This window comes from Leiobunum rupestre, chromosome 4 (assembly GCF_980474605.1).
Source record: "Leiobunum rupestre chromosome 4, qqLeiRupe1.1.hap1, whole genome shotgun sequence".
Lineage (NCBI taxonomy): Eukaryota > Metazoa > Arthropoda > Arachnida > Opiliones > Sclerosomatidae > Leiobunum > Leiobunum rupestre.
This window is the reverse complement of record NC_143387.1, coordinates 15,739,170-15,754,083: the sequence shown is the minus strand read 5'-3', so window position 1 is coordinate 15,754,083 and position 14,914 is coordinate 15,739,170. Positions and strand designations below refer to the sequence as shown.

General features: G+C 34.7%; 1 protein-coding gene across 2 annotated transcripts in view; it reads left to right on the top strand.

The window, feature by feature from the left end:
- Positions 1-14,914, top strand: part of Rab3-GAP (Rab3 GTPase activating protein) — a 98,467-nt gene that overhangs the window by 79,280 nt on the left and 4,273 nt on the right. For both annotated transcript variants that reach the window (XM_090171740.1, XM_090171739.1), the window contains 7 exons: positions 872-1,318; positions 2,292-2,450; positions 10,596-10,769; positions 10,836-10,903; positions 11,300-11,335; positions 11,474-11,548; positions 11,728-12,000. In XM_090171740.1, coding sequence (XP_090027866.1) covers positions 872-1,318; positions 2,292-2,450; positions 10,596-10,769; positions 10,836-10,903; positions 11,300-11,335; positions 11,474-11,548; positions 11,728-12,000 — 1,232 coding nt within the window. The remainder of the gene's footprint in view (positions 1-871; positions 1,319-2,291; positions 2,451-10,595; positions 10,770-10,835; positions 10,904-11,299; positions 11,336-11,473; positions 11,549-11,727; positions 12,001-14,914) is intronic.

Below are 14,914 nucleotides of genomic sequence, written 5' to 3'. Positions count from 1 at the left end.
GTTCTAAAAACAAAATATTTCCCCGTGTGTATACTATTTTACTTGTTATAAATGTAGCATGTAGCATTGTCATTGTTAACAGTGTATTATGTTTTATAGAGCGATTTCTCAGAATCAGTATACGACTTACGTGACTACCTGCCGTGACTTTTTGCCCTATCTTTTTATCTTCTTCAACTTTCGTCAATAGCGGAAACGTATGGCTATTTCCAAGCTGTAACGAAGCTTGTGTTAAGTTTTACACGGGCGGCGATGAGTTTGTTTGGCTGGCAAAATCCTTGATTTGGGGGAAATATAAACAAAAAATATTTGATTCATTTCAATATGAACAGGTACTGTCGTAAAATATTCGTAGTTAAAAGCTAATTATCTCTTCGCGTCAACTCTCATTAAGCGTAACAAGCTTCAATCCCATTGTTGAAACAAAATCGTTGTTAACGCATAGCCTATGTACGATTCTACTTTATAGGGAGCTAGTATATTATAAACTCATGGTTATATGGCTTCAAAATCCAGGTGTATGAATATTAGCTGCTTCTCTTGGCTAATTGTTGAAAAAGATAAGCTGGGGTTGACTTGGTAGTTTGTCCCAAGGTATCACCAACAGCTGATTAATGTAAAAATATTACTGATAGATGTTATTTTAAGGTGTATTCAACATAATTTTTATGAAAATAAATTAGTTTTTAGTTCGCCAAGACTTGATTGAACGCATTGAAATTAATAAATCTAAAGTAATGTAATGTTTAATGTTCAGTATCTCTTCTGATTTTAAGACAGATTTCGAAAATTGATCATCAGAATGTCTTGCATTAATGTATTTTTGTTTCCATAGTGATCATGATTATTTAGCTATAAATTTCCATTTCAGAGGGTTCTGAACTAGAAATGATGTTGCCAAGTGACAACAATAACCAGAACTTTGACATTTGGAAAGAAGACGTTATGACTATGTTATCTGAAACATCCAATTTAGAAGCATCGTATATTGCAACCTGGCTATTTAGAGCTCTTATTTGTAATGATCAAGTTTCTAAAGAAAATAGTGCAAAAAAATTGGAGACAGCTGAAGATAGTGAAAGTTTGAATGGTTCCAAATCAGACATTAAAGAATGGGAGTCATTAACTGAAGAAACGGTTGCCTGGAAAATATTAGGGAACCGGTTAGAAGATTTATTAGTTCTTGATGCGCTTTTAAAATCTAAGGAGTCTTTACAAACAGTTAAGGAAGTACCAAGTGCTAATATGCGTGTAAGTGAACCCACTTATGGTTGTTGCCACCCCATATCTGTTAGTGATATTCTGCAACGAGGTCAAGGTTTGTAATATAGTATTGTCATTTTTTTCATGCTATCAGTCTTTTAGTATTAGTCATGCTTTTTTGTAACATAATAAATTTACTATTTGTAATTGTTACGAATGTCTGGCATATGCCACTTTTCGTATAGAAATAACTATGCTATCTAATGAGTATGAGCTTTCATCAGATATTAGGCTATTTGAGATATTTTTTAATTTTGATTATTGACAAAAAGGTTTCTGAACAATTATAGTAAAATTACAACAGCACACAGTTCATATTGTCCGTTTATCAAAACATTGTGTCAGAATTTATGTACCAGTGCGTACAGTATATCAATCCTCCTTTATCATAGTAGCCATCAAGTCGATTTATGGATAAAACTGTAAAATTTAATTTTTAAGTCAATTGAGAAATATCTCATAGCGCCGCTCCTGCTCACCCACATTTCATCTGTTTTCACTATATTTCTACTATTGGCCAACAACTGCATCAAATTGTTTTAAAATGGGACAAATACGTTACTTGAGTGTAATATAACTTCACATATAGCTATAATTATCTTTTTGCATCTTATAATGCGGCATCTGACTCTACCTTTCAAATAATTGCAGTTATCATGGAGTGGCATTTATTATTACTAATAAATATTCTTTTTATTATCATTAAGATATTTTTTTAATCGATGAGAATGAGAACACAGTTAAATCTCTTAATTCTGTATTTTCCACAAAAGTGAATTTCTGAAAGAAAATTATAGTAATTTTCAATGAAGAAATACATTTTTATAAGGGATGTTAATAAATTACCACATTCATGATTGTTAAATCTAACGTTTTTAAGTTGTTTTTCTATTAAAAAAAATAGCTCAACATGTTTTCAATAGTACAAGGAATAGAAGTATTTTATTCTTTCTTTGTGAAGATGGAGAGGCATACATATGAATAGTTATGTTACATATGTTTATGCTAATTAAATATGAAACTTATAGGTGCTGTTAGTGAAGTGATAGCTGAATGGGCAGTTTTCAATGACTTACCTCCTGCCTTTTTTCAAATTGATGTTCCTCCAAGATTTCCAAGTAATGATGAACCTGATACCAATGAACCAACCTATTTTTCTGATGGTTTAAAATTAGCGCCTGTAAAAGGTTAGTTGCAAACAATATACCACTTAGTTAAAGACGCTTGCTTGGAGTTGATTAGAAAATATTTCCAACGAATTTTTGTTGCCGCATTAATGGGGAATACGGAGAAAACATAACATGGAAACCACGATGTATAATAAACTACCTTCATTTATTTAAAAGGAGACGACAAGTTTCGCCATACCCATTCAGGGGCTTCATCAGGTCTGATTCAAACGTTTACACACAAACATAATTATTATTATTATTATTATTAATGAAGTGGTAAAGGGCTAAGGACATGCCCGTTCGCGCACGTCGACCAGAGGTCCATTGTGCAAACCCGAACCTTAAGACTTAAAAAGCCCAATATCCGACACAAAACAGAGAATCCTTTAGGCCGGCATATTATAGAAATCAGAAGTTTCCAGCTGATGCATACCAAGATGCTCGAAACTTTGGGTTGCGTAGTAATCACACCTACAAAGCACATGAGAGGCGGTTTCCTCCTCAGCCTGACACGCCCTACAGATTGGATCATCACTGATTCCAATCAGGTAAAGATGTCTGTTAAGGAGATAATGACCTGTTATTAGGCCAACGACCAACCTGATATTAGATTTGGAAAGCGAGAGCAGCTCCTTAGCTCTCTGCCTAGAGGGGCCCGAGATAAACTCTTTAGCCTTCTGCCTAGAGGGGCCCGAGATAAACTCTTTAGCCTGCCTTTGGCCATCCATCTCAAGCCAAAGCTTGAGTTGACGGTCAGTCATGGAGTTGGAGATAAGGCTGCGACTATGCTAGAGGGGAAAGGAACGGCACTTTCAGGACCAAAGAACCCAAGCCTCTGCCCCCTTCTTGGCTAAGACATTGGCCCTCTCAAAATAATATAACTTAAAAGAAAAATAATAAAATGTAATGGGCCAAAATGAACTTTGAAAAACCTATCCAGATTTCAGATGAATATTGGAGATTACGCGACGTCAATAGCGCAGACTATTGGACGTCACAAAACTTGAATCTGAGGACCAAAATGGGACGTCCAAAATTCATTCTGTATGACAAATTTTGGACGGGACCAATCTGGGGTATATGGACCATGTACGGACGCCCGTAATTCGACCCGTAGGACGTATTTTGGATTGGTCGTAGCTGGGCTATATGGATCATGCAGGGGTGTCCTAGGGACGATTTGTGTTTGCTGGGTTATTATTGGTTAAATACGACCACGTGATTTCAAGCGAGAGCCGAGACCCCAGAAAAATACGCGAGAATATCAAACGGAGTTTGATGCTGCCAGCGTTGGAATTCAGTGTAAGCTGTCGGCTTCAGCAAATAGGAAATCGGCTCTCGCTTCTTTGAAAATGCTTACTGTAAGGACTTTGCATAGGTTATTATAAATGTCGTCTGCAAAGTCAATGCAGACACAATAGCAGACTAATGTCATCTGCTAAACATAACAGACAATTGCAAGTGTATGGGGGTTGTAGGGTCAAAAAATAGTATACCTTTTTAATAAGGATACAAAAATAACTCTTTTATTCCATATTTAATTATATACAAAGCCTAAATGGTTATCACTCAGTCTATCGCTCAAACTCCAGGTCAGGAATGAATCTCACAGGGCAAAGCAGCTCCTTCTTAAAGTGGATTATTCCCGCCAAAACCAGTCGTGTGGCGCCATCTGGGAAAATGGGTTTTACATTCGGGTGCCAAGTTCCCCCCATTACACAATAAAGCAGACAAATTTCGTCTGCAAACCAAAACTAAAACTTTGTTCGTTGTGTCATGTCCTTTTTGAGAGAGAGAGATGTATATTTTGATATTCTCAATTTTGGTCTTAATTAAACTCAATTATATTTAATTTCAAGATGTCTAGATTATTTAATAATTGCCATTAATCCCCCACACTTACGCGAGAGCCTACGCAGACGAAAATGTTTAAAGTTCTACAAAAAGCTTGGGCTTTTCACTCGCTTCCCTTACCAAAAAATAAGTGGTCTAGGAAATACTTTAAGTTGGTATTTGGAACTAAATACCAACTAAAATCCAACTTATTTTTTGGTAAGGGTTATAAACCCGCCTTTATTCTTAAGCTTTTTTACTAAATAGTTGATATGGGTGACCCATTTGAGGTTTTCACCATTGAAGAGGTACGTTCAATAATGACATTAAAGATTGAATTTAAATGATCATCACTATTGGCTATTTCACAAGTAGGAGGAAAGAGCATAAATTTGGATTTTTCACTATTTAAACATAGTCCTTTCAAGTTCAGATTATTATATTGGTTATTAAGAACGAGATCAGCATTTAAAATAAGTTCATTAAGATTTCGGTTGCGATAAGTGAGTGCATTGTTATCTGCATATTAATTTGCCATGGAGACAGTTAGGGTCGTATGAAGATTGGCAGTATAAACATTTAATAAGTCCAGTTTCAAGTTTTAATTAATTTTTAATCGGATAGTCTATAGCCACTCTTACTCTTGACGGTTGGGTAACGTGCCTTCGGAGGCCTTAGAGCGAACTATACAATAATTATTCTATTATAATGAGATACTAGTATTTCTTAGATATTCCCACCAAGGGAAGAGAATGCAACCAAGCAGCCACTGGGGGACCAACTACAACTGACTAGTGGGCTAGCTGGGAGTTAACCACTCCCATACTATTTCCTGACTGCTTCTAACCACTGACTCTACAGTTCTGCTTGAATGCCCTTAATGCCTCTCTCCTACCTCCTTTTATATTAACTCCCACACTGGCGCCACCACCTGTGCCCTTGGGAGTTAGGCCTGATAAGACAAGGGGTTTTGGCCATTTGGCCTACTAACAAATATGGCTGCCACTGACTAAGTTGGCTACAAGTCGAGTTGGGGTAAAATTCTTAATAAGTTTTATGCCTCTATTTTTCTCAAATTGACGACTATATTCCCCAATAAATTTTGTCTTAATATTTTCGGGTACAAAATCGGTTGTACTCCATTGAACTAAAGGTTCATATACTTTGGGCAAAGATGATATCAATTGGTATGTTATTTCTTTATCAGCAACATTTTCACAAGCGTCTATTGCCTGATTATTAATTTGGGCAAAATTGCACTACAGCGGCCTCATGTAATTTCGTTTTTTTTGGTGGAGAATGTAGCACTTGACGCGTAGATTACGAAACTTTTTTTGGGCTGCAAATGATAATTAAATTAATTAACTTAATTTTAAAAATTTAGTAATTTTAGGGAATTACCGTGTTTTTCTATTTTTTTGTGGCGGAGAATGAAGCACTTGACGCGTAGATTACGAAACAATTTTTTGGGCCGCAAATGATAATTTAATTAATTAACTTAATTTTAAAAATTTAGTAATTTTAGGGAATTACCGTGTTTTTGTATTTTTTGTGGCGGAGAATGTAGCACTTGACGCGTAGATTACTAAACCAATTTTTTTGCGGCCGCAAATGATAATTTTTTAATCAACTTAACTTTTAAAAAAGGCGTCATTTTAGGAGTTTAGTAATGTTTTTCTAATACTAAACTCCCCGTATTGGCGCCTGACGCACTTTGAGATTCCCCGTATTGGCGCTTGAGATTCCCCGTATTGGCGGCTGACGGCGCCGCGCACTCACTTCGCTCAAGCGCTGGGGGAGCGCAGCGCCTCCCCAACCCCATACTAAAAAAAGCGATGGGCCATCTATAACGCGACCTAGAGGACAGTACCAAGCCTTACGCATCAAGTATATACTTTTAATCTCGACCAGAAAAAAAGCGACCCAAAAATAGAAAACACCTATAAATTGAACAAAAACTGTAATAGATTTGATAAAAAAGGGAATATCACGTGGAATTCATCAGGCCACCGAAACTGTGGTGTCGGCGAACACACGACGGAAATAAATACAACGAAACACGTGAAAAGGCCCAAAAATTAGAAATTTAAAATTAAAAAATTAAATAATCATTTGCGGCCAAAATAAAAATTACCCTCGGCATCTACGTGACAAAATCTATTAGGCACAACCAAAATTAATATAAAATTGAATGAAAATGAGAATGTTTTAAATTAAAAAAATTAAATTAAACAAATACTCATTTGCGGCCAAAATAAAAAATACCCTCATCATAATTTTTTTTGTGTATCTCTGTTCATGTGTGTGAGTTTTTTTGGTCATAAGAAATGATACTAAGCTTTATAACTACTTAATAAATTGAGTTTTATATGACATAGTTTTAAATCACCTGGCCAATACACATTATATCTAACAATTGATAGCAGAAAACGTGGTTTATACGGAATAACTAGACTGAGAAAGATGTTTATTTGGCAAGGTTTGAGTTAGGCTTAGATTAGTAAAAGGGCAGAATGGACATGAACCAAACAGATAGAAGTTACAAAATGGATAAACAGAACAATTCATTGACATCCCTGGGAAGATAATTTTCTATGTAAACTGGAAATGGCCCTACTAGATTTTGGTCTATGGGGGATCATAGATGAAACAGATTAAGAAGCAGATTCTAAAGTGAAAGAGCGAAATGAAACAAGAAAACAAAGCTTTATCAAGATTAGCTCTGGCAGTAGATGACCAACATAAGAATTTAGTGTCGCAATAAGAAACATGTGAGTTTGTGGGTGGAGAAAAAATGTCAATAAAGATTATCATAACTGATTTTAATCAAAAATATAAAAGGAATAATATTATTATACAAAATCACAAGAGATTACAACTGCGCCCACGCCATTCTGAGTTAGAAGTGGGGGAGAGAGATCAGCTGTTAACTAACTGATTAATGACGTCATCATTATTACATCATCATAGACGCCGCCTTGTGGTAAGTATTTAAAACAGGTCAACAAGGTGCGCTATGGCAAAGTCTTTTAGAAATTAGGTTATATATTTCACAAAACACCCATAGAGGTATGGAACGCCCTTAAAGACCTTTATGTACCAAAGTCAAGAGCACAAACATCGTCGTTACGTTCGAATTTTCAAGGTCTGAAATATAATGCACATGAAAGCATCTTGGGAGAATCAGTGCTACAGCGGAACAATTGCAATTAGCTGGACGTACTTAAGTTGCAGATGAGATAGCATACCAGATGATTTGTAGGTTACCTGCTCAGTATGAAAACACGATTCAAAGAGCTTATCAACTCAATGATACAAAATTTACTTCAGACAAAGACAAAAATCTTCTTACAGAGGAATATGAAAGACAGAAACTAGTACACCAAGAGGAAGAGATAACTGATATGCAGACCGGACTTATGTCTGTTCAACCAAATCAGAATAATCAGAGAAATAGAATTACACTGCAAAAGTGTAGAAATTTCAAAGGGCATCAAGGAAATCAGATTTCTAGTACAAGTCAAAGTTTTAATGTTACTGATGCGGAAAAACTGGTTGCGAATACAATATAGTAAATGTTAATAAATGCAAAGGAAAATTAGATTATATACATCAACAGAACAAAATTTTAAAAATGAATATCAATAGTCGTAATAGAAACAGGTGAAACTAAATTTGCCTACAAAGGGCACATTTTAAAAATTGACAATTTAAACAAAGGGGTTGCTCACAGGAAGGCGAATCATTGTTTTCAAAAGTAAAACTAGCCTCTTCAACGGAGAAAAAAATAGGTTTAAAAATAGGTGCCGAAAATTGGTTACTAAGCAGTGAGTGAAGTCTAATTATATTATTTCTCGAAGTGATCTCATCTACTGGGTTTTCATTTGAAAAATTCTGGGTCACTGTTGAAAAAATTTCTTTCCCAAAATATTTCAATTGCCTGTGAAAAGTGGTGTCTAGTGGCTGACAAATAGATGTTGTCTTTTCTGGGATTATCTTTAACTCATATTTTGGATTTCAGTTTACACCGAAGCGTTTATTGTATATGGATTGGTTTATCTGTCCTGACCAAGAGTCCAAAATCAATAGAAAGTCATAGTTTACACTTTTTAGGACAATTTTGTTTAGGAAATATTGCACGTGGGAAGTTGACAGTTTTCCCGAAACACTACAGGTCACCGAGACATTAAGTGCGACAAACAAACCTTCCTGAACTACAGGACCCAATCGGCCTGCTGCTCGTTCTTGCAGTCACATATAAACATCCCACACAATATTTCCATGCAGCCATGTTAATGACAGACTGTGTAAGAGTGTGTCACAAGGTTCGTTGGAGATCTGGGGCGATCCATATAGTTTCACCTAGGCATGCCACCAAGGTTCTCGGAATCTAACAATTTTTTGTACGTGTTCATAGGTCTAATACATGAATGAATTTTTGGGTCAATATAAGAATTTTTGCCGAAGCACTCGGATTCTGAAAGTGATATCTTGGAAAACGGTACCCCTGGACATAAGCTCTAATAACTCTTGAACCATTTGCGATATCTACTTGAAACGTTGAGGGTTTATAGATTTGTAGGTCCAGAATCCAAAATTGGTCTTGAATAAAATTTCCGTTTTTAGTTTTGTGTACATTTGCACAAATTTAAAAAACAATTTGGGGTGGGATATATTATTTATGACATGTGGTCAGGATGTCCAACTTTTAAAATTAAATCAAACCCCATTTCTAATGCCTCAAGGGCACATCTTTCTAATGATATATGTTTAGTTTGTGGTATAGGTTTCGTTTTCAACTGACTGACTAAAAACTTATGTTCTGCGCCTTCGCACAAAACTATCATTCCGCCGTCTGCTTCATCGTCTACATGTTCTGTTTTTGAGTTCATTTTATCGACATAGCGTTCGTGTATTATTTGGCTTCGGGATGGAAGAGTTTGAAATCACAGATGAAACCCCGTTTTACCCCAATGTTCTATTGGAGAAAGTGAAAATGATGAGTGTCATAAAGTAACACACCGATTTTGTTCAAACTTGGGGGTTAAAAATTTTTTAAATGGCAAAAAATAAGAAAAAATTGATCAAAATTGACAAAAAAAAAAATTCAATTTGATGAAAATGGTTAAAAATGCAAATTATTTGATAGAAAATAAATAAAAATGGATTTTATTGATAAAATAATCTTAGTGTGATAAAAATAATTTGTGTTTATCAAATTGATAGAATGAACTAAATTTGATCAAATTTTTAAGAAGTCATAAATCTTGATAATATATAATAAAATTAATAAAAATATTGATTAACTTTGGAAAAGTTGGTGGACAAATATATTAGAAAGGAGGTTATCTCTAAAAATCCTCTCTCCTCTGCACAGTTTGCTTACCAGAAAGGCAGGCCTACTGAGACCACCTTTCATGGAATAAGCAACTGCCTCAAAAAGGCAATTTATTACAAGGAAATAGCTAGCGTTAGCGGTTTTTCTTCATATCGAAGGGGCCTTTGATAAGGTCTCTAGCACAGTCATTATGAAGGCTGCTAAGAGGATTTGTATCAATGACACACTTGTGTCTTTGGATCAAACCCATGTTCACTGACTGGAAAGTGATGTCCTCCCTGCTCAGTGACTCCCTTATGGTCTCCACCAGCCATGGCTGCCCGCTGGGGGGGGGGGTTCTCTCTCCCATTCTGTGGTTCCTGGTGGTGAATTATCACGGGAATTCTCAACGACAGTTAAGGATGTAGTGAGGAAGACTCTGGCATCAGTCGAGTGCTGGTGCAAGGGGGTCAACCTCACAGTTAATCCTAGCAAGACTGTCCTCATCCCATTTACTCGTAAAATGATCCAGGGATCGTTCAATGGCATTTCCTTATTTGGAACTAACCTAGTGGAAAGCACCGAGGTTAAATACCGTGGTGTCATCCTTGACAGCAAATTAACATAATAATAATAATAATAATAAAAATGCTTTTATTGGGTTTCACCTTCAGGACATGCCTGATTTACAAGGAGGCCCGTAACATAAAGTATAAAATAGTTTCTATATTTAATTAAGAGTTAATTTAAATAGAAATCATTGTCTTTTAAAATATGGAAACCACATCTTGATTATATTATCAAGAAGGGCAAAATTCTATTATTAAGAACTGTAAAACTAGATATTTTATCACATTTTAATTGAATATTAGTAGTTACACGAAGATTCTTAAAATGTATTTTATTTTGTCTAATTTTGTAAATCAGATTGCAAACTGAAAAGGATTTCATAAAATATTATCATTCTTTTTATGGACTTTTCCTTAACATGTCTTTGACCAAATTTTTAGGTCTTTTGAGAGAAGTCAGCAAAAGATTTCCACGTTCTTGTGATTCAGATGCAATTTTAGCTAATACAAGTTGGGAATATATTATATCATGGAATAAAAAACCAGATAAAATTGAGAAACTTAAATCTGCTCAACACCATTTAAATGCTATTAAAAGCTCTACTCTCAGAAATGGTCAGACATCATTTTACTTATTTTATTTTTAAAACTGTACTAATTAATACTTTTTTTTTATTAAAGGAGTTGCATGCATGATGTGGAAGACAATCTGTCCTCGATTTGTGGCATTAGCCCAACTAATTGACAAAGTAAGATAATGATAAAAAAAATTGTACTGTGGAAGTTACAATCCCAATTCAAATATTCCCAAATGGTTGTAGTATGAAAAAATTTTGTTACATATACAACATATTCTATATTCTTCTGACTTTTTGAAACAACAATCTGAACTAAACTCTCTTATTTTGCATTAAAATCGTCTCTATACCATTTATTTATGTTATTGATCAAGGATATTGTAATTATCAAGATGTTATTGGTAATATTTCAATTCAAAGAACTGACTTTGTTGTTTTTGGTATCAGTGTTGTACAATGTTTAGTTAGGTTTGAAATTTTTTAAACAAATATCAGAAAATTTTCCTGTTTGCGTGTACAAATTTTTGTGGTGTGCTAAAACTCTTATGTTATTAATTTTTTTTAAAGGTTGGAAAAACTCCAAAAGATAGACTTTGCAAACAGGTATTTTTCTTCCCAAATTTTATTGTAACTTTTTTCAAAATAGCTAATGGTGTCAAAATCCATAAACACCAGATGATGATCATTACGTGTAGCGCTGCAAGTCATAGTTTATTAACATCTAACTAACACTTTTTTTAGGATTTGTTGATGAGCTCAAATCATATAGAACCTTTTCTCGAAGTCTGCTGCAGTTTCTTAATTTACTTCTTAGAGGTTTGGTTGTTTATTTCGTTTTTACCATTATTAATTGAATGTGATATGATAAAAAGTTTTAATCTTGGTTGTGACAGCTAAACTGATTCAGAAAACTGAACGGTGTTTTAGGCAGCTGCTGTCATAAATTACTTTTTGGAAAATAAAACGTTCATTGAATGAATATAAAACTCTTATAGGACAAAATTGGTCGCGCTGAAGAAGAAGAATCATTGACACCTTATCCTCCTGATGACCTGTGGCGTCAAACAGCTGCTGAAAAACCAAAAGCAATTAGAACACGAACTTACTCAGGAGGAAACAAACCAGGTCTTGTGGTGAGAGCATCAGATATGGACCCTTCACATTATAGTTCTGTTAACTATCACTTTTCTCTGGCAAGAGCTTTGCTTTTCATTGTCACATTTGAGCTCAAAAATACTCGACCATTGTCAAATTTTTTTGATAAAGAAGTAAGTTATTACTGGAAATATTTAAGGATATTTTTATATGTATGGTATTTTGGGCTCTTGATTTAAATATAGAGTTCAAATTGGTGTCAACTATTAATCATTGTTAAAGCTCATTGTATAAGGATAACCAAAAATCATACTCGATATTGTAAAAGCTCATTGTATAAGGATAACCAAACATCACACATCTAAAACTAAGTAAAAAATTGCCCATCACATGACTCGAAAATAGTATATTTGACTAGTTATACCCTCACCAAAATATAAGTTGGCTAAAAACCACTTACGACAACTTGTATTTCAACTTGGTTTTCAGTTTGTATTTGGGACAAATGCCTACTAAATCGTCTTTATTAATCAACTTATTTCCAACTAAACCAGAATCAACATTTACATTTAACTACTTAAAACCAACTTAAAAATAATATGTAACTTCCTGACTACTAAAAACCAACTAATTACAAACTTAGAAAAAGAAGTATTTTCCTACCAACTGAATATTACCCCTTCAACTAGTAACTTGAAATATGCTGACAACTTGAGCCTACTTAATACTAAGTTAATATCAACTAATAATGTGTATACAAACTAAATATAAACTGAAATCCAACTTATTTTTTGGTAAGGGTAATGACTTTTGTAGTTAGTGCTCGGAATCGAATATCCATTATCCTAAAATATTTATAGTTTTTTAATGAACTTCTTTAAGGATAGAGTTGTAGAAATGAATAAATTGCAATTATTCATAAGACGAACTAAACAAAATATCGACATTTTGTTTAAAGACAATTTTTATTTTAAAATATTATTCATTTGGATAAAACTTGAATTCGCTTATCTTATTAGTAAAATATATGCAAGATTTTTTATTCTTATCACTTTTGTTCAGGACCCAACATTTTTTCCTAAACATATCCTTTGAAATAGTGAAGTTGGAAACGAAAATTTTTATATATTTATAAACTATGTCTATTTTTTATTCATTTAAACAATGGATATTTTACGTTGAATGTGTAGTGTAACTAAGATAATTTTACTGACTTATGCTTTTGGATAAATATTGTTCAAATAAAAAAATTCGCCATTTGGAGCAAGCCGCTAACCTTTTCTGTTTATCTATGTCGACGATGGCTTAAAGTAGTGCTCCGCATGGCTCCAGTTCCGGTGAAGGCCAGAGCCGGATCTGGAGCCGCAGCTCCGGCTCCAAGTGTTTTAAACCGGCTCCAGGATCCGGCTCCGTAGCCGAATCCAATACTTTTATGGTAGTTTTTTGTCTAAGCATTGGGAGCGTCCATAAATTACATGAGGCGTTAAGGGGAGGGGGGGGGAGGAGATCGTGCTGAATCTCACCCAATCTCACGTGGAGGAGAGGGGGGGGGGTTTCGGCAAATATCATGAATTTTTTCCAAAAGAAAAAGTGTAAAATTGGGATAAAACTGGGTTAAATTAAGTAATTCAACCGTTGCACACCTTCATCAACATGCCCTATGACCTCTATTGCCCTAGTGTACGTGGTGATCTGAGATGCTGCAGTACATGCGGTATCTATTTTTCATCTATCACAAGGGCTGCAGAGAACCGGCGTGCCGTCCACAAAGCACCACTTGTACCAGCGCGCAAAGTGTGACCTTCACGGATTGTCACACGCCGAGTTACTGAGCTTCTGTGTGCAAGCGACAACGCTTTAAAGTGGCTAAATCAGAGCGAGGTTGAAGGCGCAGATGATCTTACTGAAAATCACATGGACATGTTGGTTCCAGTAGTCACTCTTGAGACCACACATGAGTCCCCGTGGACTGAATTAGAATGAATATTATTTTACGAATTTTAGTAGTTCCTTAATACTTAAAATTTAAGTATTTTATTGTTCGATTTTCTCACTGTGATTCTAGACTACGTTCTGTCTAAAATACTAGTCTTAACTTGTCTTAAATATAAATAATTAAGCAAATTCTGTTTTTTTAAATAAATCCAACGCAATCAAACAGATTAATGTATTTACACTAAAAATAGGCATTTTGAAAAAATCCTACGTGATATTAGGGGGGTTGAGCAAAATCTCACGTGATATCCCTTACCAAAAAATAAGTTGGATTTCAGTTGGTATTTAGTTTGTATACACATTATTAGTTGATATTGAGTTGGTATTAAGTAGGCTCAAGTTGTCAGCATATTTCAAGTTACTATTAAAGGGGTAATAAGTTGTTATTCAGTTCGTAGGAAAATACTGCTTTTGCTAAGTTTATAATTAGTTGGTTTTTAGTAGTCAGGAAATAACAATATTTTTAAGTTGGTTTTTAGATGTTTCCCTAGTAGGATTTAAGTTGCTTTTATGTAGTTAAATGTAAATGTTGATTCTGGTTTAGTTGGAAATAAGTTGATTAATAAAGAGGATTTAAGTTATTTTTAAGTAGGCATTTGTTCCAAATACAAACTGAAAACCAAGTTGAAATACAAGTTGTCCTAAGCCAACTTATTTTTTGGTAAGGGATTAGGGGGGGGGGGGGGTTGAGCCAAATCTCACGACATCTTACCAAGGGGGAAGGGGTGTCGAACAATCACCAAAATTGCCTCGCGTAATTAATGGACGCTCCCTTTTTTGTTATGAATTTACGAGTCCTAGCAGTAGCAGTGGTACACTCCACTGAAAACTTGGTAAATACTGATTATTTAAGTCCTAGCTGTAGCAGTGGTACACTCCAATGGTAACTTTGTTATCTATCTTGTGTAAAAATAAAATAAAATATATTTATTAGTATTGATGAATGATGATGTTGAAGTTTGATTAGCTTTTGAAACACAATAGTGTTTTCTTTCACAGAAACATTAGTGCTATCTTAATATATACATGATAATCTCAAATTTATCCAAGCTACCTTTAGGGGCGCTGGAGTACAGGACGCTACCGTAATCA